Genomic DNA, 25,524 nt, shown 5'->3' with positions numbered 1-25,524 from the left:
GCAAAACAAATTAATTGTATTGAGATCTGACACATACCACATAATTTACCCATTTAAAGTGCACAGTTCAATAGTTTTTCGTATATTCGCAGAGTTGTGCAACCATCACCAGAATCAGATTTAGGATATTTTCATCACCCCCAAAAGAAATCCTGTACTTGCTAGCAGTCACTCCCAAACCCTTAACTGTCCAGTCCTTAATCTATCTCACATCTCTATAGGTTGATTTTCCTGCTCTGGACATTTCATGTAATTGGAATCATACACTATAAGATCTTTTCTGTCTGGCTTCTTTCACTCAGCACGGTGTCTTCAAGCCTCATCCATTCTTCATTGCCAAACAGTATTTTATTGTATTGGGTGTACAACATTTAATTTATCCATCGTGCGAGGTATTCTTTTTACTCTTATTCTTTTTAATTCCCTGGTTGGTTTTGAACCCAGTGATGAAGATAAGGTTGGCCAGTGTGGAACCCGATAGACACCTTTATCACTCCCTGCCACCCCTTTCTCTGCCAGAGCAGTCCTTTCTGCCCTCCCCCAAGTCTCTAGAGAGCTGGAGAGAAGGATTCCTTTGCATCTGAGAACTGTTCATTAGCATTTGTGAGAATCTGTGTGAATAACAACACCTCTTCAGAATCTGGGGGTGACCAAGGGGCTGGGATTGATTCCTGGTGAAGTAGCTCCTTCCCTCTTGTCTGCTCACTGCTTTGGTCCAGCAAGAAATTCACTGGTGGGAAACATTTAAGTGTATGAAATGCTGGGGGGGGGGGCAGAAGGGAGCGGAATCTAGTCACATTTGAATCATACATTCATTCAACAAATAAGTATTGATTACTTGCTATGTCCCAGGCATTTGGGATACCACAGTCCACAAAACATTCTTTTCTGGGCGGGGAGACGGACAGCGAATAAAGTGGAGAAAACTGGAGAAAAATGCAGGGACAGGAGATAGGGAGATAGAAAGTGGGACAGGAATCACAATTTCTTGGTCATTTGGGGGCAAAATTATATTCTCCCTTGAGACGGTCACTTAGAGGTGCACATATGTAGAGATGTGTATCCTTTTCTTCCATTATCTTTTTTATCCGCATTGCCTTGGTTCTCATCAAAAAGTTGAGACCCCAATCACCGGTCTCTCAAGGATCGGGAATGAGGGAGGCCCTGGGTGAAGGATCTTACCCAGACTGGGCTGATATGAAGGGGATAAATTAATGCCTAAGGAAGAGCTATTTGGGTTGGTTTTGAGGGACCAAAACCTGGTTTCTGGTTTGGGCTATAGTGAGAAAAGAAGTTCTCGTACGCGAGGTACTGGGTGAATAAAGTACAGACCTATTAAAGGGGGTAAATAACAGTGCCAGCAAGTGCTGATCCGCGGTGGCCGCTCGCTCCGATCCGGGCCCTCTTCTCCGGAGTCCACGGGCGATATCAGCTACCGGCTCGAGATCACCCGTCTGCGGGCAGGGTTTCTGCCCCTACCCACGACGGCCTCAGGGGCTTTCTGGGTGACCAAATGCCCGGGATGGGGCATTTGCCGGGCCACTCGCCCCCTAGGGCTGGGGCACCCAGTCGCCCACATCGGAGCGCCCCCGGGCCCGGCCGCGAGGCTCCGGGCGGGCACCCGGCGAGAGGCCGAGGCGGGCCGGGCGAGGGGCACTGGGGGCGCGGCGCTGCGGGCCGCAGGCGGGCGGGCGGGCGGGCGGACCCAGGAGGCGGCGGCGGCGGCGGCGGCGGCGGCGGCGGCGGGCGGGGCGCTCCCTGCTCCGCCTCCCCGCTCCGCCCTCCCGCTCCCGCTCCGCCCTCCGGCTCGGCGCCTGCCCGCCCGCTCCCTGCGCCGCCCGCCCGCTCTCCTCGCTAGCTCGCTCGCTCTCGGGCCCCCCATGCGGATGTGACATTTCACGCCGCCGCCATTTTGAGAGCGAGCCGAGCCGAGCCGCCGGGCGCCGCGTCCGCTGCCGGAGCCCCGACGACGACGCCGAGGAGGCGGAGGCCGTAGCGCCTGGAGCGCGGCCGGCCCGTCGCCCGCCCGCGCCGCCACCGCTCCCGTCAGCCCCAGGCCCCGCAGGCCCGCCGCGGCCGGCCAGGCCTCCCGCCCGCCGCGCCCGGCCCGAGGCGGGGCTGACTCCGCGGCCCCCGCCCGGCCGCCCTCCGCCCCCGGCCGGCCCGCGGCCCCGCAGCCCCGGCCCCGGCGGCGGGAGGCGGGCCCCGCGGCGGCGGCGGCGGCGGCGGCGGCCGCAGCGAGCGACGAGGCCGCCCGGCCCGGCCCGCCGGCCGCCCGCCCGCCTCGGCGCCGAGATTGGGCGAATCGCGAGCAAGTACGTGCGCGTCTCCCTGCCGCCGCCGCCCGCCGCGGGCCGCCCCGGGGCCGCCGCCGCCGACGACGCGCGGGAGGAGGAGGAGGAGGCCGCCCCGCCGCCGCCGCCGCCGCCGCCGCCCCGGCTCGCCGCCGCCGCCCGCCCGCCGGGCCCGCAGCCCCGGCCCCCGGCCGCAGGCGAGGCCCAGGCCGCGGCCGACATGAACCACCAGCAGCAGCAGCAGCAGCAGCAGAAAGCGGGCGAGCAGCAGCTGAGCGAGCCCGAGGACATGGAGATGGAAGGTGAGGCCCGGGGGCGGCCGCGGCGGGGCCGGGGGGCGCCTTCCATTGTGGCCGGGGGGAGCCGCGGGAGCCACGCGAGGGGCTCGCCATCTTTAACCAGGCCCCGGGAGGCCCCGGGCGGCCGCGGGCCTCGGCCTGGCCGGCCCGATCCGGCCGGCCCGGGCCGGGCGAGGCTGCACAGTCATGCCGGGCCCGCGGGCGGGGGGCGGCCGGTGGCCCCTCGCCCGGCGCATTGTCCGGCCCGCGGGACCCGGGCGGCCTCGCCGGCACAAAGCGCCCGGAGCCTGGAGTTGTAAATTAGAGCGCTCCGGCCGCGGAGGGACGCGGGCGTTTGCGGACTGCTGGCGGCCGCTGCGCGCCCGGCTGGGGAGCCGGGCTCCGGGGACCGTCTCCCCGTTGGGGCGTCGCGGGGGCCTGGCTCTAGCCGGTAAAGTCGGGGAACCGGAGACCTCCTTGGGCTCGGGGCTCGCCCGCACCTGCTCCCGCACGCTCCCCAGCAGAGCCCATTGGGGCTTCGAAGCGGACCCCCAGATCGCTCCATAACAGCACTTGCTGGCGTCGGGCTTCATTTGGAAACACCTGCAAGGGGCGCAGATGTTCTCAGCCTTTGGACGGGCCCAGAGTTCGGAGTCAGGCGCTCTTCGTTTCTGAGTTAGCTGTATTTCGGGGAGTTTGGCTGTGTACGGTGCAGTCAGCCTCCGGCCAGGTGTGTGTTTGAAACTACGTGAAAGTCGCCGCCGCCCTCACCCCACCCCCACGACTACCTATCTCTAAATCCACCCTGATTCCAGAGATAACTTAATTTTCTGCCCATGTGCCAGCAGTTTTCCAGGGTAAAACTGCTTTGAGATACAAGGGCATGGTAATAGAGGTTTGCTGCAGAGGCGCTGGACGCGGAAGGGTCTTGGGCTTACGTACCTCAAGCGGACTTGGTGGTTGGAAGGCATCTTTTATTTCTCGTGGCCCCAAGTACTGAAAAGGGCAAAGTCTAAGGAGTCTTAAAAGAGAGTCCTTACCTATTTCGAGGGGGACGGACAGGCAGGAGTCAAAAGAGTGCCCCTGAATGAACGGGGCATTGAATGTTCTGTTCTTGTTTTGCTTTTAGCCAGAGATCTTGGGGTGTGGAAGTGAATGGGGGTGCTAAGGAAGCTCAGGTGAAGCAGCATTTGTCCTGTGGGGTGGCTGCACGTGTGGGGTGCTGCCCCCTGGTTGGTGGGAACTCTTACCATGACTGGTACTCCCCTGTGAGTAACGTACTGCCAACAGTTGGATGTGCTCTGAAGAAAATGGCCTGCAAGATGGCAAAAGGTGAAGTGGTGGAGATGCCTGCGGAAAGCACTTCCCGCTGGTACTTCAGTGGCCAGTAATGGGGGACAGGAGAACCCAGTCCATGCCAAGGACCAGGCCCCACTTGGCCCCAGAAAGGCAATAACTTGGTAGAGTTTTTGTCACGTGTCATTAAACAATTAGCTGAAGGATACATTGCAGAGAGAAGTATGTATATTCCTTTTAATGCCTTGTAAAAAGGGATTGCTTTTCAGTTTCCTTTTCAAGTTATCCCCCAGTCAAGACAAAAATCCACTAGTGCTAGCATATCTGTGTCCCACTTATGTTGTCTTAGCACTTTTTAAGCGTTTTGAACACAGGTGAGAGCTGATCAGCGTGGACCCCACTGCATAGTGTATTTCTGGTACAGAACTGGGTCTCTGGGGAAATAGTCATGTCTACAAATTTCAAGGGCTTTTCTATAAGACTAGAGAGTGTTGAGTGGAGGAAGAGTTTTCAGAAGTCATGCATGCTTTCAAGACTACGTTTTTTTTTCTCAAGGAGTTTTGTTCTCATATCCAAGTTTTCATTGGAAAAGTCTCCCGTAAAATCATTAATCTGCAAATTTACTGGTGTCTTAAACTGGATGGCAAAGGTTGTAGTTTATTATTGCTGATTCCGTAAACTTCAGTCTTCTTTTGAGTGGGCCTCCGATTCATTATCCAGAGGGTACCTTGTCTTTATAGGGGTTATGGTCGTCAGCACCCTGTGAACAGCCGCAGGTGTGCAGTTTAAAAAGCTGCCTATGTCTTAGGCAGTCTCTTTCAGCCTTTCTTAGCCTTCCCACTCCTAAAATGTGGCGTTAGGTTTATACCTTGTAGTTTAGGACCAGAAAGTGTGAAAATCCTTCCTATTAAAAAGCGAGAAGGGTGGGATTTAGTGACCATCAGCTCTGCTTGGCTTCGTCTGCCAGGCTCAGTGAGAGACTCGCACCTGCTTGGTTTTTGCCTTGGTTCCTGTAGACTCACTCAGCAGCTGGAAGCTGTCAGGGCTCCCTCTGATGAGCTCGAGGAAGGGAAGCTTTGTGGATGAGGAGCATTTGCTCGCCCCTCCTGGGCAGGGCAGTTTCGAAGGAGCCGGGGAGACTGGTTTGGTTGGCGGTTTTTTCCTACCAGCAGGTCCGGTGTTAGTTTGCGCTCCTGCTCCGCTTTATAGGGGTCACATTTGCTTTTGACTGATCCCTGCGCAGCCCTTGCACATCTGCTGGAGAATAACAGTGCTCAGGATTAGTTATTTTAAAAATGTCTTGTTTTGAGCCGTTAGGAAAGTTATGAAGGGTGAAGGGCAGAGAGGGAAAAGATGGGGGGGGGGCGTGGGGTATGGTGGCAGTTCAGTGGGGTTGAGACCACATGTTTCCTTCCTGTGAGGCCCCTGCAGGTTTTCAGGTTGGGAGGCAAATAGCACCATGGAGGTGGTGGCCTTTGTCGGCCTGGCCAGGAATGAATGTGCTCCACAGTTTATTCACTCTCTAACTCAGAGGCAGTGCAGGCCGAGGGGCTGCAGGAGGGACCTGCGGTGGCCTCTGCCCTCTCGGGTGCTTGAGAGGTGATAATCTGGTCTGTTACGCCCCCTCCGAATCACCAGGAAGTTTTCCCAAGGCCTGGCTTCAGCATAGGCGGGCTGGCACAAATGTCAGTACCTTGATGTTTGTGCCCTGGTGTGGCTCTGCTGCCCGTGTGAGCAGTCTGTGTTTCAGAGTGTAATCTTTGACACTCATGGGCACAGACAGTTTTGGTTGACTTTTGTACAACACTCAGACCACTGCTCTCAGGACACCAAGCTGGGAGCAAATCAGTGAGTCGTCTGCAGTTTCTGAAAAGAATCGATCACTGACTTCTGTGGTTTTTGTTTGGGGGGCAGCAGTGGTGGATTTCTTTTTCTTTCCAACTTGTGTGGGTAGATGGAGTTTCAAGTTACTTTTCTGCTAAAGCAGGTTTGGGAGTGGAAAGTGAGTTCTCTTGTACACGTGTACCCAAATAAACTACACTTGGGCATTTTATTATATCTAAAACATGTTTGCTTTTCAAATCGTGCCATAACAAGACAAAAATTAAATAATATGAGAATATTGATTTTCCTCTCACATTAGCTTTGGTTGGTAAAAGAACTCTACAAAGTGAGCATCAACTTGGAGAACCCAGAAAAGATAGAGACACATAGAAGAAATTAAGCCAAACCTAGAAACATCTGACTGATGTGAGCCTGTCAGGTTTTGATGGGACTGGAAGTTACTTTCCAAAGGCATCCACCCTCCTGATTCTTCCAGGCTGCTGATTTTGATTATCTGTAAACAAAAGATTGTTAACAGCACATATTGCAAAAAAGTGTATACCTTCATCTTGTTTTTTGGGGGGTGGGGTGGGGGGGATCAGTTTTGTGGAAAGGAGGAAAGAAGCCACTGAGTTAACTCATGGTGGGGCAGTGTGGTGAGAGAGTACAGGCTTAGCGCCAGGCCTGAGTCTGAACATGGACTTAGCCGTTTAATTGTTGTGTGACCTCATGCACGTTGCTTAAGCTCTCAGTGCCTCAGTTTCTGCATCCTTGAAAAGGAGGTCTGTCGTATCCTGCAAGGTTGTTGTGAGGGTGGAAGCACAAAGCATGTGTGAAGTGCAGGGCACAGAGATAGGAACATCAGTGTTCACTCATGGTGTTGTGATGGTAAAAGGGTTGCACCTGAGGCAGGGATGGGCACAGGTTAATCAAGCATGGCGCACACAGGTGGGGCAAGTTGACTTTCGTGGTTCTATGGTAATTATATCCTGACATGGATTAGGAAGAAAACTGACCAGCCTCAGTCTAAGCAGCATTGTTTATGAAATCCTAGGCTTGATGTGCCTATATAGATATATAAGGTTAACGGTGTAATATTTTAAGAAAAATGTGGTGGATGATAGAGGAGTGGCTAGTGGATTTGGTGCGTTGTGACACTGCTGCCGAAGCCTGGTCCGCTCAGCGGCCTTCGTGATGAGAGTATTCTTGCTCTTGCACTAGGCTTAGAGCATCTAGTAATGGATTTGATGAGGTTGCCAATCAGGTTGGAGCAGGGAAGCCAGGTCACACGAACCTCCAGACTTAGGGAGTCGGCCCTGAATTGTTGTCTCTAAATCCCACATCCTGTTACCAAAAGCCCTTTTGGTTTTCCATCCACCACCCTAAACGAGGCGGCCCCTGTGGCCTCATGCTGGAACTTTGCAATAGCCTTCTTACTGGTCTCTGCTTCCACTCTTCCTGGACCCCACACAGCTGTCTTTTCACTGCCCTGCTTATTAGAAGGACTCAGGTGTGCTGCCTTCCTCATGCAGGTAGACGGGTAGTCGCACAGCCCGGCCTCTGCCATCAGGATCCTCAGTCAGCCTGCTTTGTGCTTCAGGCTCTGGGTGCACACACACTTGCACTGCATGGGGTGCAACTCTGGCTTTTGGGCCCTGTACTTGCACAGGTAGTGTCTGCTTCTCCTTGGATGCAGACAGGACAAGAGACCCCAGGAAAGTGATTTAGATGCCACCTTTTCCCTAAACTTTTCTGGTGGTCTTAGCCACTTGCCTTGCATAAGAGCCATGTCTTGCCCCATGAGCTACTTGTGGGGTTGCTCTTGTGTACTCATCTTCCTCACCGCTGGACTGTTTGTGCTGAAGATACCCACCTTATGTTCCTTCTTTGTTAAATGTGTTTGTGGGAGACACTCATTCAGGAAACAGCAATTTTAAGGCAAAACAGTAGTGCAGGAGATGGCTGGCTGGCAGGGTGGTGTGTGAAAGAGAATGCCAAAGCCATAAACCAATATTGCTTTGATAGCTGCTAATTCAGTTTTATTGCCTTTAACGTAAGTTGCTTCAAGTGGCATTTTTGATCCTTTTGCAAGGAAAAGCTCCTTTTCCAGACAAGGGTATTGATGGACCTTACTGAAGTTTTCTATTGAGTATTTTAAAATTTGTTATTGTTTCTGGTTTTTTGCATGAGTAGTATGTAGCCTGGGTACTTCTGCTTGATTTCGAAGGCAAAGGAATTTACTCTGGGGACCGAGTTGTAACCAGGTATTTCTTGACATGTACTGTGATGGTTAAATGTTAAAATGTCACCTGCTTCAGAAACTTCTTGTTCTGAACTAATTTGGACTTAGGCAAGTTGGAGGAAGCAGGATTTTTAAGTGTCTTGCGTAGGCAAGAAAGTCAAGTTATGCCACTTTGGTAGTAACTTAACACATGGCTTGGCTAATGAGAAGTCAGATGTGTTGAAATTCTCTTGAATAGAAGCAGGCCTTCTTCTGAGCGTTGGTGATTTAAACTTGGAAGTTGGACATGGAGGTAATTAGAAAGTTTGTTGTGTAGGGAAATACACCGACCTGGACTAGAGTGAATGCTTCCAGAACTTAATGATGACACTAGTGTGGGCTAGCAAGAGCCAGGGAGTGGGGGAGGGGCCTCCGGGGGGCACGCCTTGGGGAGTAGTGTCACTGTCTTCGGTGTTGGGCAGAGCAGAGCGCAGAGCGCTCCAGGGGGTGACGAGACGGGAGGGCTCGTTGACTGTGCAGCTGGGCCCTCGCTGGGCTGAGCACGTGCTGCCTTGTCACCAGCTCGGCTGGGACCACTGTTGTGCGGGCACAGCTGTTAATATTCTCAGAGATGCCCAGGTGTCCTTCCAAGGAGCCCAAGTCATCTGATCGACCTGGGGTTTATCTTAACAAATGTGAGTGAGTGCTATATCAGAGTCTCAAGGTGGTGGTCCTCCCTTCTTTCTGGGTTATTTGAGAATCTGCAAGATAAAGAGAAGGAGGTTCCCTTCTGTGACCACAACAGTTCCACGTGATTTTCCTGCCTGGCATAGAATATTCGAAACCCAGGCCCTCCCTGGGTTCTGATTCCATGCTAGTGACTAATTGGTTTCCCTGACATCCTGATACTGGGAGGACAGTGTCCTGTACGAGGTACCAGCCCCCAGAATATTGACCAGAGGAAGGTCTGGCTCTTGCAATAAGTTGTTGAGCTGGCCTCTGCTTTGGAAAGGGGCTGTATGAGATTGTTGGGGTGACCTGTAATGCAGAGTGTGATCACACCCAGGGTGTGGCCACCAGTGTCTGGGTAGTGATCTGACTTCTTGGCTCCCTCCTGCCCCCCCCCCCCCGCCATGGTACTTTCAGAAAGAGTTGAGGGGGCTTTTCTCTAGGGTATAGGCTGAGAAAACTAAACTTACTCACCTGGAGTTGCAAGTGCATTTCATCAGTATTACTTTGGGGAATAAATTACATTTCAAGGCCCTGAATTGACCCTGTGCTATTGCTGTTTTCAAGTGAGGACATGTAATGCTCCTTAGCCTGTTCGCGTGGTTAGAGAGTCCAGCTCCTCCTCGTAAATAATGTAGGGCAGGTCATTTTTTTTTTTTCTTTCTTTTTGAAGTATAGTTGATGGGTAGGTAATCTTGAAGTGCTTGATTCTTAGAGTTGGTAGTTTATGTCAGCTAGGAGGAAAAATTATTCAGTCAAACAAAGTGTGTGTGAATTGGTTAAAAACATTCCTCAATTCCTATTGCTGTTTTATAACCATCATAGATGGGCACGGAAGAATACTCCAAGAGTCTCAGCCTTTTCCTCTTCTGTCTTTAGCTTGTAAGGACAAGAGGGAGAACAGATAGGGGCTGGAATGCCTGACCTGCACAAAGTCCACAGAAATAGCTGGTGGAGTGAGGTTGCTGAGCTCTAACCCTAACCCCGCTCCCAGTGGTGGCCAAGGGGCGGCTTCTGACCTGTGTGATATCCTGCCTGTGCTAGCCAGAGGACTCCTCCCTCCTCTAAAGCACTCCAGGTCTCCTGCTGCTACCCATGAGAACAAACTGAGTCTGTTTTCCTACTGAGACCTGGATTGCTTGAGAATGCCAACTCATTTTCTTATGGGGGCAGAGGAGAAGACATGTGGGGTAGGAGGATGCTGAGGGTTTACCCTGCAGTGTGCAGTAAGGTAGCCACCGGCCACATGGTGGCAATCACATTCCTTAACTGACTAGCCACGTTTCAAGTATTGAGTCGCCACCCGTGGCCAGTGGCCACCACATTGGACAAGCAGGTACAGCACACGTCCGACAGGGCAGACAGTGTTAGTGGCCAGAGTTCACCGAGACAGTCTGGCTGGATCCTTAGCTAGAGGGTGTTTCTGGTAGCATTAGTGTCACATTGGATGTTGGAAAGATACAGTGTGTCCTGGAAAAGCTAAATTAAAATGAGTGAATAAATAGTTCCTGGGCAAACGCTACAGAGCAGGCTTTCTTCGGTTATTTGTGGTGAAGAAACAGTTTTGTTTTTTTTTTTTTTAATAATTTCCAGTCTGTTGTGGACAGTTTCTTTCTGTATTTTGTAGACACGCAGTGTAAACAAATTGTTTAAGAAATGAAATAAAATACACATACACAGTGCAAGCCCCAGGTTGTTATTAAAGTCACATTTCAACAGTTATTGCTTAGAACAAACACGCAGGGAGGATTTGCAGAAACTGTACGTGTTCACTGCAAGCGTGTATAGGCCATTAATATAAGGGAACGTGCTGTTGCACTTGTAACTTTGTCATTCCACCATGGTAACTGAACAGTTTTGTGTGAAATAGCAATTCCCCGTATTATCACTGAACAGTTTTGTGTGAAATAGCAATCCCCCGTATTAAAAGCTTATTTGCACACTAGTTTTTAAAGTAAATAATCTCGCTTCCTGCTTGGATGGATGGCATCCCTGCTCCTCATAGAGAATGTTGATTCAAGTCATTTCGATGTTCGTTTTACTAATATGCAAGTGAGTCCAGTGCTGCGGAGCTATACCCCTGAGATTGGGAGCCATCTTCCAGCAGTTCTCCAAAATGTATCCATAAACAGCTCCAACTCTATCCTGTAAACCAACATCTAAATTATGTTTCGTTGAAAGAAATGGGTTCTGGGTCCTATTGACTTGGGTTGCAGTTAACCAGCTAACCCTAAACTCTTACAAACTGTAATGGGGTCCCGTGGGACACGTGACACCACACTCCAGTTTGACAGCGCACCCACTGGCCCAGGCTAGGGTGTTGCAGGAAGTCAGGTTGCTGCAAAGTCTCCCCGCTTGCTCTGTTTCGGTGAGGTCCGCGGAGGGCACCTGCTCGCAGGCTCTGCGCAGGCACCTTGGGCTTTGCCACCCCCGCCCCCTGCTTTCTCGTCTGGATGTCCCCGAGCACCAGGCCTCATGGCTTGCTTCTGACTCCACTGTACCCTCGTGGCAGCAGAGCTGTACTTGCTGTGCACTCGCAGAACCTGGCGCAGGGCTTCTGCTCACGAGCTAGACATTTATGCAAACCCTCCCGACTGGCAGGTACAGGGCTGGCTGCCCCCAGCACTTGAGTGAAGGCTCTTGGTAAACATGTGCCAGGGAGGGCTGTGATGGGGCGGGGGTACTGACCTATGGTGGGAAAAGGGTGGGTCATCGGAGGCTTCACAGAGGAGGGGACACAGCTAAGTTTGAAGAGAGGGAGGGGTGGTGTGCTCAGAGGCAGGAGGTGTAGAACAGCATCATGGGCTTGGGATCTAGAGCGAGAGGATCTGTGGTCCCCAGAGTAATGGTCCACAGAGATGTCTGTCCTAATCCCTTGGAAGCCGTGACTATGTTACTTACCTGGCAGGGGACTTGGCAGGTGTGATTAAGTTCAGGATCCCTAGACGGGGAGATTATGCAGTGTTATCCAGGTGGACCCAGTGTAATCACAGGGTCCTTAACCCGTGAAAGAGGGAGGTTGGAGTGGCGTGATGTGAGAAGGCCATTGCTGGCATTGAAGATGAAGCTGGAAAAGGCCAGGAAACAGATTCTCCCCTCGAACCTCCAAAAGGAGCCAGCCCTGCTGACACATTGATTTTAGCCCAGTGAGGCCCATTTTGGACTTGTGCCCTCCAAAACTATAAAAGAATAAGTGTGTGGTGTTTAAGCCAGTAAGTTTGTGGTAATTTGTTCAGCAGCCAACAAAACTAATAAGGATCCAAGAAGGTGGGTAAGAAGCAGTAGGTGGGTGTCCAGTAAACTGGCCTTGAACCTTAGAGAGCTGCCTAGAGGCTGGGAGAGCTCGGCAGCTACCCCTCCCTGGGCCAGGCCCCTGGACGTGAGGGCTGTGTCTGTATCAACTCATTGGCTCCTTACCACAACTCTGAAGTAGATGCAGCAGCGTCCCCATTTTACAGCTGAGGGAAACAAGGCGCTGAGGAAGTTAAATACCCTACCCAGGGTTGGTGGCAGCAGTGGGATCTGAACCCAAGCCATGTGGCTTCACAGAAATTTGCATCTCATCATAGTCAGTAGACACTATTTGTCGTGAAGACGTTGCTATTGCTTTTTAATTTAAGCCGCTGCCTTCTCCCGCGTTTTCCTATCTCACCACCCAAAATGGCACAGCTGCAGTTGGGCTCCGCAGTCTGAAGATTTTTGTGTGGTGTTCACCACATGCTTTGAATATAGAAAGTAGCTCACTGCCGAAACCAGCCGGGTCCACCTTATCCTTCAGCAAGTGCAATATGGTGGCAGAAGCAACATAGATGTGTTTTTAAAGGTAGATGCCTCCCTTCTTTGAGAATCAGGTATTCAGTAATGCGATCCTAAGCTGAAATGAATCATCCCTAAAGCAAACCATTCAGGGCTCTGGGCATATGGAGAGATTTAAACTTGAGAAGGCTCGAGCCTCATCTGCCAGGGCTCAGGGCGAAAGCGTACTGCATTTCAGAGGCCCAAGTTCTGTGGAGCTACAGGGTCAGACCTCAAGGCACCTTGTCCACTCAGGTCCTCCTGTCACCTCACCCCCATGACCCTGCATCTGCACATGAGCAAACTGAGGCTCCTCCAAGCCACACAGATGGCACCAACCTGTCTGTACCCCTGCTGTATCTTGAAGTCCTGACCAGCTGCATTCCTCTCCTCCCTGTCACCTAAATCATCTGTTTCTTTCTTAAGACAGCAGCTTTCACAAGGTGGAAGGAAAACAGGGTCGGAGGTGCCAGAGCCTGGGATTCCTCAGCTGGGCAGGGGTTGAAAGAAATGAGGTCCTAAGAGGCCTGCCAGTCTCCTCGCTTCACTGACTTCCAGCTAGTTGCATGGTGGTGTTTCTGTGGCACATGCAGAATATCTTCCTTCTGGGCCTCTTTCCCTGACAGTGAGTTTTAAAACATGAGATAGATACATACACACAACTTTAACAAACTGCTAATGCATTCATTGCTGAGTTGGCGAAATTGAGACCTTCAAGCCAGTGGATTTGGGGTGTCTGGAGAAGATGCAAATAAACGAGGTAACTCTTGGGCATCCTGGTAGGGGGGACGACACAGAAAGCAAATGATCCGTAGAGGTGACTAGTTCAGCTTCAAGATGTGCGGCGGCCAGCCACACAGATTCACACACTGCCATGCACAGTAAGGACAGGCGGTCCTGGTGGTGGCTGTGATGGTTGTGGGCTCCTGCAGGATGCCCAGGTCGTGGGGATTGTGATGTTACAGGCATGGTCCGTGGGAGCTGTCAAAAGTCTTCAGAATTATTCTCAAGTTGGTCATTAATTACCTTGAGGGCTATGGGGAAGGGGGAAAATTAGTACTACAAATCTGGAAGTTTTCTGTTATAGCCAGTATTTCCTTGGGAATCAGAGGCTATTATTTGAAATTTCTATTTTGATGAAGTTAAAAGTCCTGTACTTTTTAAGGCCTTTTGTTCTTAAAATACTGGTTTCATTTTGGGTATGTTATCAGAGGGCTCTTGGTCACATAATTTTGTTTTAGAGCAGAAAACGACTATTCTACGCCCTACTCCACAGGTCAAGAAACCATGTCTCTGGGGGCTTGAAGTGATTTAAGTAGAATTAAGTAAACCCTCAGGTCCTACGTCTCACTAGCGCTATTTCAGGGGCTCCATAGCCACCTGTGGCTCGTGGCTTCCGTATTGGGCAGCGCAGCTGTAGACCGTCTCCATCATCACAGAAAGTTCTAGCGGCCAGTTGCTGCTCCAGACCCAGCCTGTGAACTGGGTTTAGCTTTGCCTTTCTAGAAGACCGCCTTGGAGAGGATTGTTTAGAATAACAGAAAACCAGGCATTTTCTTCTATGAAAACCTGGGAAGAAGGTTCCCCCAACTGGCTCAGCACAGTGCATTCTTGACCCTTCACCTCAAATCACTGCTTCAGGCACTGGGCTGGGGTGGTTTACAGAGATGAAGAGGTGATAGGTGTCGTGGTTTACAGAGATGAAGAGGTGATAGGTGTCTTTGCTGAGGGAGAGTCAGCAGGATATAGATGGGTCACGTGAACACGTAATTAATGCAGAATAGAAAGCGATGAATGCCACGAGAGGTGCAGAGAGAGGGCTCTGGAAGTGGGGGAGAGCAATTATGTCTGGGTGCAGGGGAGCAGGAAGGCTCCTGAGTAGTACTGGCAGTGGCCGGAGGGGGTGGTTAGAATTTGAGTTCTGGGGGGTTTGAGGTGAGAATGGCAGAGGTAAGGCTTTTGGGTAGATGAAAATAGAGGCCCCTCTCTGATTCCTGCCCATGTGCATGGATTGTAATGAACTGTGTTTCTTTGCTCTTCTCCCCTTTAGACTTTGAGGCCGGGAGGCATTCTATTCTCTACACCTTGAACAGCAGTTTCTACCAGATAATTGAACGCATTGCATTTTTATATTTTAGTTTCAATAGGAGTGGAACATGCCACCATGTTCAATGCCAAATAACCTTAATTTTACCTACTTTGGTAACCATTATAAAGGGTTAGATTTGCACCTGCCCTTCTATAAGTCTTTGTGAAAAAATGTTAGTAGTCAACATGAATTTTATTTTTATTTATTTATTTATTTATTTTTCTAAAAAATGTTTATTTTTGGCTGCATCAGGTCTTAGTTGCGGCACACAGGATCTTTTCTTGAGGCACGTGGGCTTAGTTGCCCCGCGGTATGTGGGATCTTCCGGACCAGGATGTTCCCGGACCAGGGATCGAGCCCATGTCCCCTGCATTGGCAGGAGGATTCTTAACCATTGAGCCACCAGGAAAGTCCCTCTTACACTTCTTGTTGTCAGGATCCTGGGACAATTTTAAAATTGGTGAGAACCCTGAAGAGCTTCTGGGTAGGTGGGTTATAGCTATAATTATTTGCCAAATTAGAAATTAAAACAGTCTTAGTTATTCATTTAAAAATAATAAACCAGTACATAGTAACACATTTAACATACTGCTTGTTTTTGGGTTTTTTTTGGCCACGCTGTGCAGCTTGCAGGGTCTTAGTTTCCCAACCAGAGATTGAACCCGTGTCCCCAGCAGTGAAAACACTGAGTCCTAACCACTGGACCGCTAGGGAATTCCCACATTTAACATACTTTTTATAGGAAGTATTTTCTAAAACAAAAATTTAATGAGGAATGGCATTGTTCATATATTTTGCAGATTTCTTTATTATCTGGCTTGATAGAAGACAGCTGGATTCTCATATCTGGTGCTGTCAGTTGCAATGTAAATTTTACTGGAAATATAAAGACAACCCAGTCTTCCAGAGGTATAGCCTTTTCAGGTAACTGTGGCAATTCTTTCATACTACATCGAAATTTGGTAGCTTCTTAAGGTTGATTACAGCATGCAGTTTGAAACCCTATGATTAACTTATCGTGCTCTGTTACATTAAAATTTATTGGTTTGTCTTGTACTTTGAATGGAGCATTTCTAATACCATATATTCGTCATTTGGAAAATACTGATTCACAGAGTTATACAGATCTTTTAAATGTTGGCGTATTTCATTATACAGTTATATTAAAAAGTCCTTAAAATACCACATTCATGTGTGTAACAGCCTACCTAACTAGGTACAGGGTTGTAGTTATAACTCCAGAAAGCTCACTGGCACAAAGAGAGCAGTGACTTTTGTCCTGTATGTAAGAGTCTTACTACTATCTGGCAGAGGACGAAGATGGTTGGATGATAATTAGCTAGTGGCAGCCTAGTTGTCCGCAGCAGCTGACGCCATGGGGACGGGCAGCAGGCAGTGTTGGGTGGTCCCCTGCAATGGGAAATTGTCCTCTGGTCCCCCTCACACTTACAGGTGTATGTAAGATGGTCCTGTTAAGATGAGTAACAGATATTTTGTGAGAATTCAAGGAGAGCGTGCTTAAACCAGAGGTAATTGTGATTTTGATTGTTTTGCTTTCTATTCCTCCATCCTGGTCAGCATTCCACTTGTTTATTGTTTGTGTCTTTCCCCTCATTTTCTCCGTTTTCCAGTAGCTTGTGTGGAACAGTTGGAACTCTTTGGGAATTGGTCTGAATTTAAACGTAGCTTATGGAGTAGCACACCTTATTTATGTATGTGAGTTTACTGGAGCAAAGGGTGTGTCTGACCTCCCATTTTCCTGGCTTTTTGGCGTTTTTGACTCCCTCTCTCCTCAAAGAACAGGAGCTGTGATGCACACATTTGTGTACAAGACCACCCGAACAAAGGTCCTGAGGCAGAAAGACTCAGACCTGTGTATCTTTTATGCTCTCTCAGTTCTCTTTTCCCAAATGGTTAAAGATCTGAACCCATATCCCGAGGCAGTGCTTATTTAAAGAGTCAGTAAATCATTTCTTATTCTTCTCCCTGCCCTCCAGGTGTTTTTTTCCTTTGTTTTCTTTTGTTGTTTTTGTTTTGCCTTTGGGGTGAATGGCTCTGAGTTTCAGCACAGGTGTAGGTCTGCGTAACCACTGCCCCAGTCAGGACCCAGAACGTCCCCTCACGCTGTGCTGTGCTGGTCGTGTCTCCACTATGGCCATGCTCCCCATCTCGTACAGGTTTGTCATTTTGCAGATGTCAAGAGAATGGAATCATACAGCATATAACCTAATCAGTAGTTGCTTTTTATTGCTGCTTCCATTCTGTTCCACGGAGGGACATCTGGGTTGTCTCCAGTTTTTGGCAGTTACAAATGAAGCCATTATAAATACCCGTGTTCAGGTTTTTGTGTGAACATGAGTTTCCATTCCTCTAGAGGAAGGTGTAGAGTTGTTGTGTGAGGTATGCTTCGTGAGGAACTGCCACCTACTTCCCAGGTGCCCGTGCCCTCTCCCCTCCCGCTGTCCCGTTGATCCTCATCCTCGCCAGCACTCGAGTGTCAGCATTTTTCACTTTAGTCATCCCGGTAGGTGGGTAGCGGCTTTAATTTGCAGATATCTAATAGCTCATAGTCACACATCTTTTTATGTATTTATTTGCCATCCGTATACCCTCTATGAAGTGTCTGTTCAAGTATTTGGGGTTTTTTTGTTTTGTTTTGTTTTTCTGTCAAGTTTGGAGAGCTCTTTATATATTTGATGTAAGTCCTTTGTCAGATAGGTGATTTGCAAATATTTTCTCCCAATCTGTAGCATGTCTCTTCTCTTAACAGTGTCTTTCTGGAGAAGTTCAGCTTATCAAAATTTTCTTCTATGGATCTTGCTTTTGGTGTTATGTCTAAGAATTCTTTGCCATGTCTCATGTGATTACTTCTAAAAGTTTTAAAGTTTAAATCTATGTTCATCTATGGTCCATTATCAGTTAGTATTTGTATAAGGTGTGAGGTTGGAGTTCTTTTTTTTTTGCCTATGGATGTCCAACTGTTTCTTTACTGTTTGTTGAAAAGACTGCTGTCCCTTTCCATTGAATTGCTTACACCTTTGTCACAAATCAAGTAGTAATGTTTACATGGGCCTTTTTGCGGACTCTCCTGTCCCATTGATCTGTGTCTACATAACACAGCACCATCTTGATTACTGAAGCTTTATAGTGAGTCTCAAAATCAGGTAGTGTAATTCCTCAAACTATGTTCTTTTCAAAATTGTTTCACTTACTCTGCTGGATTGTGATTGGAATTGTGTTCAAATATACCGATTAATTTTGTGAAAGCTGACACCTTCGCTATGCCTTCCAGACCTTGAACACCACATGTCTTCTGCTCCCGTGACTTTACCTGGGAAACTAGTCTTCCTCCCAGGAACTTTTAAACACTTTCTTTGGCCGCTAGTTTTTTAGAAGGTCTTGAAAGTAGGTGTTCCTTGACAGTCCGGGTGGGTCCCCTCAAAAGGAGGGTAAGGCCTGAGTGGTGGTCTGCTGACACCAACGTGGGAAAGAAAACATCAACCAGAAACAACTTGGTCCTCTGTCCTAGGCTGTTCTGTTTGTGGCTTTATGCAAATAAAAGAACTCATTTGAAATTGGCTGTGCTTGACTAGTTTTTAAAAGTTTTAGTTAGCACAATCACAGTATGTTTAAAATCTCTCTTCTACTTCTGACCCCAATCCTCAGCCCCCAAATTTCCTTGTCTTTTTAAGTAGTTCTAAAGAAAATCCAGGCATTTAAGAGAGGATGCTGCCATTTGCCCAGGTGTAAAAGGACCTTCAAGGTCACAAATAATCTAGGTAATCCCTTTGTTCTGGGATCCTTTTGTTCCCACTCCCTCCTGCCCCCAAATGGGCAGCTCCTGTACCCTTTTCTTTCTGCGATACAACCTTTTTTTTTTTTTTAAGTCTTTATTGAATTTGTTAAAATATTGCTTCTGTTCTGTTTTTTGGTTTTTTGGTCTCGGCATGTGGGATCCCAGCTCCCCAGGCATGGAACCTGTACCCCCTGCATTGGAAGGCGAAGTCTCAACCACTGGACTGCCAGGGAAGTCCCCACTGGTACAGCCTTTATGGGCTGCTTGAGGTGGTGTCTGGCCTTAGGCAGTACTTTGGTTGTGCCTTTCTGCATCGTGCTTTGCTTTGCTTTGCTTCGCGTGTGTGGGTGGTTTTACCTTTATTATAAAGGCAATACATATTCATTGAGACATTAAAACAACATGGAAGCAAGAAGGCAAGAAAGACTCCATCCCTCGATGAACATATGTACTTAATGTACGATGGGTGTTGTCCTGTTTTTCGTCCCGTCCACATGTACAGCTTCCTTCATTCTGTAAGGACATCCTGCTAATTGATTCCTCTCTTGGTGGACATTGTCCCTTAATATAGTTTTACTTTCTTTAAAACTACATGAATGTAGAGTGAATTTATGTACATAAATAAATTTTGTAGATAAATGGGTTTTTCAAACACCAAAAATGTTTAATATTTTTAGAGAAATACTGCAGAAAATGGAACACTTACACCTGATTCAGTTGTTCAACGTACACATCATTCACTATGCCGGGCCCTCAGACAGCTGTGATTTGTGGAACTGTTTGTCCCCACTCAAAATAGCCTGTTTCTGTCCAGTTCTTGTCTTCCTCCCCCCCCCAATACAGCTTTATTGAGATTTCATATACCCTGCAATTCACTCATACAATTCAATGGCTTTTAATAAATATATTCACCCATCACTACAGTCAATTTATCACCCCAAAAAGAGACCCCTGCACTCCTTAGCCATCACCCTTCCACTCTCCCTCCCAGCTCTAGGCAACCACTGATCTGCCTTTTGTCTTTGTGGGTGTGCTTGTTCTGGACACTTCATATGAATAAATGGCGCCATACAATATATGGCCCTTAGAATTAATGCGCATTTATGCTTTAAGTTTTTCTCTGTAAAAAATGGTGCTTCAGTGTAAGAAATATGCTTGTATATATCTTTGGGCATGTATGCTAGTTTCCTTGGAATGGATATCTAGAGATGGCATTTTGAGTGAAAGAATATTTGACTTTGGTTTTAATAAATACTGCCTTTAGGGAGAATAATTTGACTATAAATTTAGACTTTAGCCATTTGACACCACCCATTTTGTGATGTGAGACCCTCAATACTTATGGGCATTTCCAATATTTTTCACTGTTAATCTGGTAGATAAAAAGTGGTATTGTGTTAATTAGGAAAGTTGAGCAGATTCGTTATTTGTATTTCTTAAGAATTTCTCCTTGTTGTAGTTGCGTTGTCTCTTCTTGATTTTACGGTCTCTGTGTGTTCTGCATATCGACCCTTTTGGCTCCTGTGGGTTGCTGATACTCTCTGCCTTCAGCCTGTAGCTTCTGTGCAGCTCTGTCTCTGCTGGGCTTGCTGGGACTTGTTTTTCCTTTCCACAAGTGGACTGCCCTACCCAGTGTAGCAGATAAGCCCAGATGTGTAAGCAAGCAGCACGGACATAATTATAAGCTGCTCAGTCGTGCACGGTGTACACCCCTCTCCGTGCCCGGCCACTGTTCACTCAGGCATCAGTCATGGTTTGTGGGACAGACATGATGGCAGTTAGCATGATCCTCTAAAAACAGATGATTTTTACATAATGAAGCCAAACTGAAGACCCCAAACAAATAGTTTTATTTAAGGAACACAGATTTATACGTGACCTTCCTTGGGGCTTTATTTTCATATAACTAATTTAAATCAGGATTATTTAAGAGTATAGAGCTAACTGTCGGGTTTCAGTACAGAGTCTGCTTTGAATCCTCACACTCTCCCCAAGGCAGGACCCAGGAAGTCCTGGTTTAGCAGAGCAGGACCACCACCCGCAAGTGGGCTTTCAGCTCCCTTCATGGGGCAGGCATGGAGCCAATTCATATAAAAATCAAAATAAAACCAGAACACAGTTGTGGTATTGATTAAGCCACGGACGGTTTCATTGTTAATATGACCGAAGGAATTCAGAGAGTCACTGGAGGCAGCCCTGCCAACTTGGCAGGGGCAAGATAGCACAAAACCACACCTCACCCACATCCTCCACAGGACAGCAGAGGAGCTTCTGATGGGGTCTGCTGCCTGTGATGATTAGGACAGGCTTGATCAGATGGCTGCCTGGGGCTGGCAGCCAGGGTCCAAGCACCGGGACCATCTCAGTTCCGACCGACCTGTTTTTGAGTGTCACAGTGCTTTCAGGGCCACCGGTGGTTTCCTCTTCATTTGGTGGGACACATGCTTGACGTGAACATTCGGAGATTTTCAAGGCCCTGCCCACCCTCTACCTGAGCCTCATCTCCCACCTCCTCCCTTGCCCATTGCCTTGTCCCTGGTCACTCTGGAACCGTCTGGAATGTGCTTCTCCAGGATCTCTGTCCAGCGGCTCCCTTCACTCTCTGGCCCTGGCCCTGATGTCCAAGGCCTATGGCTGGCTCTGTTTTCCCCTCTGTCGCGTTAGCCCTCTTGTGTGAGGGCTGCTTATCTGTTCCCTCCTGAAGCCCAGGGCGCAGCCTGCTCTTGATACATCAAGACACTTGGCAAGTAGGGGGCTGACTCTTTTGAGAAGAGGGCGCCCAGCCTCAGCCTCTACCTCCCAAGTTAGTCGTGTGTGGAGAAGACCAATGTTAGGAAAACAGTCATTAGGACGTCGCCCTTGTTACTGTAATTGCAGGCAAATAGGGTGTGCCCGGGTGGGGGGGGGGGATGAAATCCTTGTAATGCAGTAGTGGATTAAAAATGACGTGTTTGAAGCATGGTTGCAGTTTTCCATTCTAAGAGGTTTCACAGAGGGATTGAGGGCTGGAAAGCACTTGGGCGCTTCCTCACGGCCCACAGGCACTGTGGCCCTTGTCTGACTGGGGGGCGGGGGTGAGCTTGTTGGCGAATGGGCCCTGCTGCCTGGTCAGCACCTACTCCTTTCCACCCAGCGGCTGCCAGGACTGGTAAGCCTGGGCGAGAGCTGAGACAGCTCAGACCTGCGATTTTGCTCCATACCTTTGTATCCTTGCTTACCTCCAGGTTCTGCCCAAGGACTGGATCTGGATCTGTTCCCCAGTCTGTGCGAGGCCTGGCTTTGCCTGAGAATTCCCCCAAAGGGGACTGGAGTTGACACAGAGCCATCGAATTCTCCCAGAGAATTGTAGGTTTTCTGGGGGCGTCCAGAGTTGTTTCCCAACGCCCGGGAGGTTCTGGTTTCTTAGGGAGTGTGATAGCTGACACCTGTGGGTCCTTGCTTTTGTGGAAGCCTTCCCAGTCCCCCACCTCCCCCTCCCTCTAATCAGCTCAGCTTCTCAGCTGGGCTTAGTAGGAGTGGTACATCTTCTGTCTTTCACCTTCAAGTTATCAGATGTCTCTTTGCTTCTTTGAGTTTAGAGCCAGGTTTTTTGAGGATCAGAACATTGGGAAATCAATTATATCTGAATTCTTGAAAATAAGTGATGGCGCTGGAAGAGTTCTCCTGAGCAGCATGAGAACTTGGTGCAGGAGGCTGTGCAGGGCCACTTGGTAGTGGCTTTGGATGCGTTGTTGATCTTTGCCACTGGGAAAGAGCACTGCTTGTGGGAGCTCAGTGCGTGTGAGAAAGATGACCCTGACAGATGACCATACAGTTACACGGCGTGCCGCAGGACAAAATCATTGTACGGTTGTTTGCTTGTAGTGTCACTCAGATGGCCAAAAAGGGGGTGGTGGTGGCCGGGAAGAGTCATCTGTAGGGGAATGGGTGAGTAGATCATGACATAATGGTATGGTGCTATTCAAAATCAAATCCATGTACGCATATCTATATGGATCTTGAATTGGGATGCACGTATTGTGAATAGTAAAAGTGCTTGTATCTTGTGCACGTGTATGTACATGAACATTGGGCATGCCTTTTACTTGTATCAGAGGCAGGGAGGTCATTGTTTCCCTTTATTTATCGCTGCACCCCTTGCCTTGCTTCTTTGAGCATTTCATTTATTCTGTAAAATCCTGAAGTAAAAATACCTGTCTCTTTGCTCAGGACCTGTACAAAAATGTTTACAGCCGCTTTATTCGTAATGCCTCCAAACTGGAAACAACCCGGATGTTGCCGCTATCTGAGCGAGCAGAGGGTGGCATGTCCTTGCCACAGAACCCTCTCAGCAGGATAAAGGAATGAATTGTCCATGTGAGTCTCAAGGGAGTTATGCTGAGTGTCCGAAGGTGCTCCATAAGGTCACTTACATACCCTGTGTCCAGTCTTGAAATGGCAGATTGTGGATATGGAGAAGATTGCCCATCGCCAGGGGGTTGGGGCGGGCACAGAGGGAGGTGGATGTGGCCGTAAAAGCGCTGCCTGAGGGTCCTTGTGCTGGGCTGCTCAGTATCTTGAGTGTGGGGAACACACAGACCTCACATCATGAAATGCATGCAAGTGAATAGGAGGAGGGTCAGTATATTGTCGTTCTCCCAGTTGTGATATTGCACTATAATTTTGCAAAATGGTGAGAGTAGGCATTTTTAAAGTATTTGTGGCTAAAGAACTTTTCACAGCATTGTGCCTCTTTGCTCAGGACTTCCTTCTTTATTTCTTCCTGACTAGTGCCTCTGGCTTCATTCAGGAGCTCCATCTAACATACTTTATCTCAGGGTGAGCAGTCCTCCTTAGGGAAGGGCCACTCCTGTCTCATGGAGGAAAAGCAAAGAGAGTAGCCGCTCCACAGCTTACAGGCCCAGGGCAACATCCCTCACAGTCCAGCCGGGACCCTGGGTCCATCTGTAAACACCCCGCTCTGCCTGATCCCGGGCTATGATCACTGCCTGAGAATGTTCATACAGCGCCCAGCACACAACAGGGACCAGTACTTGGGAGTTACTTATTTGTGAAATCCTGGGAGCAGACGTTAGATCCTTCTCTCGTGCCCCGTGTTTCCTCTGCTGCTTCTGCCCCAGCATGGACACAAGCCCTCCCTCCCAGGCCGGCCCCTCCTGAAGAGCTATGCTCTGTGCACCCACCCAGTGTCTGTGTGGGAGACTTTCTTTCGTATCTCAGCTCTAAGCTGCCTTTCTCTCTACCTTTAATTACGTGAGAATTTCAGACATGCTTGTATGGATGCTTCATGCTGAAAATTTTCCTGTATAAGTTTAATATCAGCTATATTCCTTGCCTCTTAGGCTTGAGGGTTTCTTATGTTCTCTTTTTAAAAATAAACTTGAAATTTTGGGTTAATTTTAGATGTACAGGAAAGTTAGTAGAGTGTGTTCCCATGGACCCCTCACCTGGTTTCCCCCACTAGCAACTTACATCAACACCTGAGGGAACTAGTAACTCCAGACTTCTTTCCCCCCCGCCCTGATACTCTCTGTTTTGAAGGTGATTGTGTAAATTGATGAGGTTGTTTGAATATGCTTCTGGCCCTAATTTTGTGGGGCGCTTTAAAAAAAAAAAAAGAATTCTGAGGGAGAGCTCCTGGAGATTCTGTGCAGTCACTCTGATGCGGCCGAGAGAACCCCGCCCCCTCCCCAGAAGATTCTGCTGCAGAGCCATGCAGACATGGCAGGGAACCGTGGGCTTGGACCAGAAGGTGACTCAGCTCAGAGTGGGGGCCGTACGCCGCTGGTGGATTTTCAGAACCAATATGCCATTTCTGAACAGTCCTTCTGCAGTGTATTTGGACTTGCGGAAAGATATCAGTGTTCTAATTTACCTTGATAACCCCCTATTTTTTGTAATGTTCTTCAAAATGGATTCAATGCCAGGAGAGAGGAGAGGAGGAGGACCAAGCAGAAGTCTGGGGGTTTTGACTTGGAAGTCAGGGTGAACTGCTGGACTGGGGCTTAAGATGTGCTGGTTAGGCTCTGCTTGACCAATTCAGGGACCGAGTGTTGGCCCGTGGCCTCTGTGGTAATCCACGTGTTCTGCCATTTTAACTGAGCCGTGGTTTTGCTCACTGGGTTGTATCACTAGTTGGGACTTTTGAGGAGAAATCTGGGGGGCTGAGTGGAGAGTGACTCTGGGGCATGGCTGGATCTTCGTGGCCCAGGTACCTCCTGGTGGCAGTGTATAGACTCTTAGTTGGAAGACCGTGAGGTGGGTTTAATGGGGTTGTGTGGTTCCCTCTACCCAGCCTTTTGGGGAGAGGTTTGAGAAATCTTTGGGAAGTGATAGAAAATGTCAAGGCCAGCAATTTGGAATTTTCTATTTTCCTCATCCAGGAGTGAGATTCAGGTGCTAAATCAGCACCACATCATTTCCATAGCAATTGGCCAGTGTTCTTTGGGGTCAGTAGCTCTGGATTGTGACATCACAAACGGAAGTCTGTGGGGAGAAGAGCTGGATGTAAGCACGGGCATCCTCAGTAAAAGAGGAGGAAATGCAGGCTTTGTAACTAAGCAAGGGAGCCTTTTGTGTTTCTAAAGTCACTCTTTAAAAAAGGTATTTTGTGCCACATATATATTAAAATATGCCGCTGGTACTTATCACAAGGTTGTTGTCAAAAGGCTTACCAATCATGAGTAATGGAAATGATCTCCTTTTGTATTTCTGGGTGTCATGTATATATTTCAGAATGATAATTGCTTTCCTCCCCTCCTTGACATTTAAGTATATCAGAGACCTTCTTGTCTATGTGTTTGAGGCATACCATATTGTCATTGGTATTTGCAACTGTTGTGTGTCAAAAAAATTAGTGTTGTAGTTCATATTTGGCCAAATGAGAGTTAATACATTGGGAAAATTCCAACTAGGCAGGATATAAAATTCAGGAACAGGATCACTTTATATAGAGTGATAAATATATGTACGTGCCAATCTTGCACTTCTTCCTTGATGATAAAGACAGCCTTATCATTTAGGATATTTCTGGAAGCCTAATACAGACTGTGGTATCAGGCGCTTTCATCATTTAATTCTGGTCCAGGGACTTACCGTGTCTTAATTAAATTTTTAATCCTCTTGTTGAACTAACTCATTTTTATGAGAAGCTTTTTTTTAACTGGATATCCAGTCCCTTAGGAGCTAGACTTGAGTTGCCA

At 48.5% G+C, this 25,524-nt stretch overlaps 1 protein-coding gene across 1 annotated transcript in view; it reads left to right on the top strand.

Moving 5' to 3' along the window:
* The first annotated feature begins 2,455 nt into the window (after positions 1 to 2,455).
* USP7 (ubiquitin specific peptidase 7) overlaps positions 2,456 to 25,524 on the top strand; it is a 55,838-nt gene continuing 32,769 nt past the window's right edge. The window contains exon 1 of the mRNA XM_059895882.1: positions 2,456 to 2,596. Within this exon, the coding sequence (XP_059751865.1) occupies positions 2,515 to 2,596 (82 nt within the window). The 5' untranslated portion in view covers positions 2,456 to 2,514. The remainder of the gene's footprint in view (positions 2,597 to 25,524) is intronic.

Source organism: Balaenoptera ricei, chromosome 15 (genome assembly GCF_028023285.1).
Source record: "Balaenoptera ricei isolate mBalRic1 chromosome 15, mBalRic1.hap2, whole genome shotgun sequence".
NCBI classification, from domain to species: Eukaryota; Metazoa; Chordata; class Mammalia; order Artiodactyla; family Balaenopteridae; genus Balaenoptera; species Balaenoptera ricei.
This window is presented reverse-complemented; position numbering and strand designations above follow the sequence as displayed.